We start from the raw sequence: 7211 nt of genomic DNA, 5'->3' as shown, positions 1-7211 counted from the left end.
GGCTGATGTGTAACTAAGAAAGCTCGGCAGCGGATATATGAGGGCGAGCTGCTAATTGTGTTGGGTAAGGTGAGTTGTAGTCTTTTTTCGCATTTGTTTTTGTGTTTTATGATGCCAACAAGTAGCTTGCTAAGACACGACCTGGAGGACATACGGCAATTCCATGGCAAAACACTGATAAACTCTGCTTCCCACTCTTCCTCTTCCTCCTCTCTACTGTTTTCTATCTAAAATCCCCTAGCAAATGCAAAACCGGATCTTCGATTCTCCTATGACTGGCAGAGTTTGAAGTACCAACCTCATCAGTTTTGTTTTCCATATACCCACCTTATATCCATCTCCTCCACCAAGGGCAATTTGGTTTTGCTGATTCAATCCCTTTTTATTTTTCATATACCTGTCTTATATCCATTTCACTCCACCAAGGCCAATTTGATTTTGCTGATTCAATCCCTTTCTCTGCATCCTATGAGACTTAATGCCCATCAATCTCTGTTTTGGGACTCTCTCCTAATCTCCGGTACTTTGAACTGATCTTATGCTAGATATGAGGTATAATTGGTCTTGTATTATTCTGCTATTGTTGATTGTCATGCATGTGTGTTCTTCAATCATGTTGAGGTTTATATGAATTAGAATCTGGCTGGTATTTTGCATGCTGTACTTCGGATTCTTTCCTTTCAATTCTTATGGAGCCTGAGCATTGGATTAAGTTTTGTTTTTCTCACGGATATTTCTGAACTGGGATTGGTTTTTGGTGGTAAATTTGCATTACTACTCGTTACTACTCATTGGTTGCAAATTGGATGTTTGATGTTCGTATACAAGTCATGCTTTCTCTTTTTTTAGTTGCTTTACTTTTGTATCATAGTTATGCTTTTGGCTTCTGTATCATTGATCTAAGCTTAGCAATGTTTCTGATGTAAGATAAGTCAAAGATATCCATTGTACTAAGCCATGTCTCAAGGATTTGAAGCTTCCCCAATAGATGGTTTTAGGTAATAATTGAATCTTTTTGCTAAATTGTGTCTATTGGGATGATAGGTTTGTCTGTTTCATTTAGTTTAAGTTTATATTGCTCCTAAGGATCTTCAGAGTGGCTTGTTTTCTCTATGTGATTAGATTGTGTCTTGTTTTATTTAGATTGATTCTATTGCGTGTTATACCTTTGGGATATTTCCAATTGATTGAATGTCTCTATGGTGATTATCAGCTGACGTAGTAGTGCTTTAGCAGGAAGCAGTGAAGACTATCTCAGTTTTGGGACTCTCTCAATCTGCTGCATTTCCTCATGTTTAATTGGCAAAGAAAGGCTAGATAGATCTTGGCAAAATTGAATGCACAATCCATAGCATCCAGATCAGATAAATATGTTACTCCCTGAATTGTATCACCCTGAAGAAAAAAGAGATAGCTACTACCCATATGAAAAAACAATGATCCTTTTATATAGTAGCAGGAAATTGGCCACGTACAAAGAAAATCAGCACTACTTGGCAATCCTTTCCTAACTCAATCAACGCATTGGAATACAAGTAGCAACCCAACTCAGGTAAATTAGAAACCAAATACTGCAAAGGCATGCAAACAGGCATGCAAACAACACCTGGCTAACACCAGTACAACCCACCGCCACGGCCTAACCTTTCCCTGCTGGCTTTTCCTGTGGGTTGAATAATTCTTTTGCCCTCCAATTTTTCAAACTCATTCTAATAAAATATCAGGTCCTAGCTACCTGACGCATAGCGTCAGGGCAGAATACCTAGTATAAAATAGGAATGGCTTGTGAACAGTGACTCATGGTCCGATTATATCATTATTTTTGTGAGCTTGAGCGGTGTTATGGTCTTTTGATGCCGGATGGGAGTGGTTTTGCTGGAAATTCACCGCTCTCCACGTGTTGTTCTTGAACAGCAACAAGTTTAGCGGTGAATTGAGATACGATGCAAGAACCACAGCTCGAAAGCTTTGCAATTTCTATTACAGTCTTTTCTTAGCCTGCTCTACTAGTCCTTTTTTTACCTCGTCATCTTTCAATTTGATTGCCTCCTCCACTGCGTCTTCATCCATAATTGACTTTTTAAGTGTTCTAGAAAGAATGGGAAAATTCATGGTGGCTGATTAAGTCTAGGAATGAGCAAGTGACTTGGTAGGTGTTATTTGCAAGAGTTGGTTAATTTTTGTTGGTTTTGACAGTGGTGTGGTTTTATCTAGGGATGTGTTGAAATGTTGCAGTGGATTTTAGGATTTTTCATCAGTATTTAGGTGTTCTGCAGGTGTTTATGTGAGCCTTGCTCTGTTTTGTTGGTTTGCATGAATGACTGACGTGTAACTAAGAAAGCTCGGCAGCGAATATATGAGGACGAGCTGCTAATTGTGTTGGGTAAGGTGAGTTGTAGTCTTTTTTTGGCTTTTGTTTTTGTGTTTTATGATGCCAACAAGTAACTTGCTAAGACACGACCTGGAGGACATGCGGCAATTCCGTGGCAAAACACTGATAAACTCTACTTCCCACTCTTCCCCTTCCTTCTCTCTACTGTCTTCTATCTAAATCCCCTAGCAAATGCAAAATCGGATCTTTGATTCTCCTATGACTGGCAGAGTTTGAAGTACCAACCTCATCAGTTTTGTTTGCCATATACCCACCTTATATCCATCTCCTTCACCAAGGGCAATTTGGTTTTGTTGATTCAATCCCTTTTTATTTTTCATATGCCTGTCTTATATCCATTTCCCTCCACCAAGGCCAATTTGATTTTACTGATTCAATCCCTTTCTCTGCATCCTATGAGACTTAATGCCTATCAGTCTCAGTTTTGGGACTCTCTCCTAATCTCCGGTACTTTGAACTGATCTTATGCTAGATATGAGGTATAATTGGTCTTGTATTATTCTGCTATTGTTGATTGTCATGCATGTGTGTTCTTCAATCATGTTGAAGTTTATATGAATTAGAATCTGGCTGGTATTTTGTATGTTGTACTTCGGATTCTTTCCTTTCAATTCTCGTGGAGCCTGAGCATTGGATTATGCTTTGTTTATCTCACGGATATTTTTGAACTGGGATTGATTTTTGGTGGCAAATTTGCATTTGCTACTCATTACTATTCATTAGTTGCAAATTTTCTACTCATGCAGATTACTACTCATGACTGCTCATTGGGTGCAAATTGGATGTTTGATGTTCGTATATAAGTCATGCTTTCTCTTTTTTAGTTGCTTTACTTTTGTATCATAGTTATGCTTTTGACTTCTATATCATTGATCTAAGCTTAGCAATGTTTCTGATGTAAGATAAGTCAAAGATATCCATTGTACTAAGCCATGTCTCAAGCATTTGAAGCTTCCCCAATAGATGGTTTTAGGTAATAAATAATTGAATTTTTTTGCTAAATTGTGTCTATTGCGATGTTAGGTTTGTCTGTTTCAAAGTTCTGTTTCATTTAGTTTAAGTTTATATTGCTGATAAGGATCTTTAGAGTGGCTTGTTATCTTTATGTGACTAGATTGTCTTACTTTATTGAGATTGATTCTATTGCATGTTATTCCTTTGGGATATTTCCAATTGATTGAATGTCTCTATGGTGATTATCAGCCCACGTAGTAGTGCTTTAGCATGAAGCAGTGAAGACTATCTCAGTTTGGGACTCTCTCAATCTGCTGCATTTCCTCGTGTTAATTGGCAAAAAAGGGCTAGATAGATCTTGGCAAAATTGAGTGCACAATCCATAGCATCCAAGATTAGATAAATATGTTACTCCCTGAATTGTATCACCCTGAAAAAAAAAGAGATAGCTACTACCAATATGAAAAAAACAAAAACACAATAAAACTTACGAAAACAAGTCTAAGAAACCCTTACAGAAGCATCAGCAAAAAACAACTCGGAAAAAATTCAACTAGAATTGCGAGGTCGCTGAAATATACTTTTTTCCATGACAATTAACTTAGCAATCCATCCCCGAATTCGATCACTCAATCCGCAAACACTAACACACTGCGACTCCATCCAACTAAAAAAAAGCACACTTTGCAAATAAAATTACTGCCTAACAAACCAAAAATATATCACACATATTCACTCCCAAAAACAATGATCCTCTTATGTAGTAGCAGGAAATTGGCCACGTACAAAGAAAATCAGCACTACTTGGCAATCCTTTCCTGACACAATCAACGCATGAAATACAAGTAGCAATTCTACTCAGGTAAATTAGAAACTAGATACTGCAAAGGCATGCAAACAACATCTGGCTAACACCAATGCAAACCACCGCCACGACCTAACATTTTCCTGCTGGCTTTTTCTGTCAGTTGAATAATTCTTTCTGCCCTCCAATTTTTTAATCTCATACTCATTCTAATAAAATACCAGGTCCTAACTACCTGACGCATAGCGTCAGGGCAGAGTACCTAGTTAGTAAGTATCTGATTATCGAATAGCTGCTGAAAAGCCACTGGGCCTTTGGTCCAGTGGTCATCCCAAGCCTTCTTAGGCTTGGTGGTGCGGGAGGTCAAGGGTTCGAACCTTACCTCCCACAAAATTTGTCACATTATGTGACGGTCTTCATTGATCAACTTCGATGGAGTTTCTACTCACATCGAGTCCCCTCCCCCCTCCCCCCTAGAATAAGCTAGCTTAGATTATAGGAATTCTATCGTTTCGACAAAAAAAAAAAAGAATAGCTGCTGAAAGAGGGTCGAGTCAACCGGACCTACCTCGCCAGCCCCACCTTGCCTTGCTGATCATTTATCGTTTTATTATGTATGCTAATTTAATTTTGTACTTTACATAATCATCTAAAGCTCAACAAAGATTTTTTTTTTCTCAAAAAAATCTCCTACCAATAAACAAACATGCAAAGAGATCACAAGAAAAAGGAAAAGAATTCAAAAGAATTCAACTTAATGAAAATTTGAAATAAGTGGTACTTTTTTTAAAATATATCTTCCACATTTATTAAAATCTTTTTTGAAAAATATAAAATTATAACCTTTACAAATGAATTTTAGAAACAAACTATAACCTCTCATATTTGTAGTATAATTTGTTCAATAAAATATTTTTGTAGTATATGTATAAAATATATATATATATATATATATATATATATGTGCGGGGCGGATAGGATACCTATGGGTTCTCAATCTTGTGACCTTAACCAGTTTTACATATAAGTAGATATCCAACCCTCTTTTAACCGATCAAATAATACACATCAGATACCCTACTTTTCATACCAAATTAGATCGGATATTACAAGTTTTCTGAATCAGCGTGCATATTTGCCAACCCAGAGACAGAACGCATCTCTACAAGAAGAATGGTTAGTGGGCCAGCTGGGCCGAAAAAATTAGGCCGAACCTCATATTTAACTGCATGGGTACAATTTGGGCATAAAAATGAGGACTGATTATATTTTAAGCTGAGCTTGGACGTCATTGACCTCAGTTGAATTAAAGCTTGCCCTGAATAATTTTGTACATAAATAAATATGTATGTTATTTCTATAATGAAGTATACAATACATAATTGTACATATAATAACGTAAAAATTTATTTTAAGTTTTGTAATTGACCTACCTCTTCAATCTCACCTTCATACCAATCTCTTATTCTTCTAACTAGTTTGTGGTAGAGTCAAGAATTTGAAATAGGGGGACGAAACTAAGCATGAGATTCAAGATTAACGAGCTCAACATTGTTTTAATAGGTCTCTTTTAAAGAAAGAATAAATTTTTTCTTCACCATAGTCACTAGATTCTCAAATCTCAATAAGTTACTAGCATAATTAATTACATGTAATTTTCGGCCGCGCCTTCAATCACCCCTACCGGTAAATTAAGCTTCCCACTAGGTTCATTACATTAAAAGGGAATCTACATTATTCGCTTGACCAAAGTTGGCATTGTAACATTTTTATTGACATAATAAATCAAGCTACTCAATTTGAGATTTCTTTACTATTAGGTTCAAGATTTGAATATTGTGTCTAACAATTGGAGATAAGAAGGATACAAAAAGGGGTGGGATGGTAAAACAAAAGGTTAAAAAAATAAAAGCCTGATCAGTTTGAGATGTTTCCCTTTTAACTTTGGAAGTTGTCACCATTAATATTCCTTATTTCTCTATAGGGCTCAAAATTTGAGTATACATTTTATCAGATAATGCTTGTACCTTATGTCGAAGAACTTATAACCCTAAGCGTTACTCACAGAATTAAATAACCATTTTTTTTCTTTCTAACCGGTTTCTTTTCCCAACAAAGGGATTAACGTACTTTTGCAGATAATAACTTTGATTTCTTGAATTGTTTGCAGTTTTTCGTTTTCTCTAGATTGTCATGTCAATAAAATTCATAATTTGCTAACCACCATGTACAAAATACACCTTAAGAAAGAATTTTTTTTTATTTTTTTATAAAGATTGTAACAATATGGTCCATATGAAATTGAAGCATTGCTAGACTGCTTTACTATAATGTAGAGAAATCCATATATAAGTTTATTTTTTTCTTAGAAATTACCATACAAGTGTCCTGATGTACAAGTCATTTCCATTCCTTGTATAGTAATTTTCTCCCCATCATATATCTCCATTCACCAACTTCCCGGTGCCAATGCGGGCGCCAATGCATCACCAGCAGGGATTTCTCTGAAGGAAGTGAGTATCCTAAGATTCTCCCATTCTCTGTCAAAAACAGCAACCTCACAGTAAAGGGGAGCATCTGCTGCCTTCGCCAAGATAACAAGATTGTAGTTAACGCCCGTAACTCCTGGAGCAACTTGTCGCTCTCCTTTGATCACTTTTCGAAACTGGAAACGGGTAGAGGATACAGCATTGCGCCAACTTATTGCAAATTTTGCAATCTCTATTACATGAGGGTCGTTTACATTAATCGGGTTCCTGCCTACTTCGACTGGTCTGTAGGCTTCTGAGAAAGGGAAGACCACCGGTAGTACTAGGATTGTGAGGAGGAGAGGGTGAAGATTAAGAGCCATTTTTGGTGTGTTTTCTGGATATGTGGTAGGAGAATTATGTTCCAATTTTATAGGATGTCTGCAAATGAAGGTTTGTGCTTACCTTTATATCTGGTACTTGTGATCCAATATAAGCCTTTAATTTAACGTATCTAGACGGGGTTGAGTTAAAAATCCACATTAAACAGCACTTGAGAAAATTGAGTAGTAATGGATGGTTTTTATGAGAT

The 7211-nt window shown here is 36.6% G+C and overlaps 1 protein-coding gene across 1 annotated transcript; it reads right to left on the bottom strand.

Moving 5' to 3' along the window:
* Positions 1–6600: 6600 nt before the first annotated feature.
* Positions 6601–7002, bottom strand: LOC113756754 (cysteine proteinase inhibitor 1-like). Its single transcript, XM_027300294.1, has one exon. The coding sequence runs from the start codon at positions 7000–7002 to the stop codon at positions 6601–6603; it is 402 nt and encodes a 133-aa protein (XP_027156095.1).
* Positions 7003–7211: the final 209 nt, after the last annotated feature.

The sequence above is a fragment of the Coffea eugenioides genome, chromosome 2 (assembly GCF_003713205.1).
Source record: "Coffea eugenioides isolate CCC68of chromosome 2, Ceug_1.0, whole genome shotgun sequence".
In the NCBI taxonomy this organism is placed as follows: Eukaryota; Viridiplantae; Streptophyta; class Magnoliopsida; order Gentianales; family Rubiaceae; genus Coffea; species Coffea eugenioides.
Note: the sequence above shows the minus strand (reverse complement) of the source record. Positions and strands in the feature narration are given on the sequence as shown.

Excerpts from the sequence above, each read along its gene's own strand:
- LOC113756754 (XM_027300294.1), bottom strand. The coding sequence starts at position 7,002 with ATGGCTCTTAATCTTCACCCTCTCCTCCTCACAATCCTAGTACTACCG.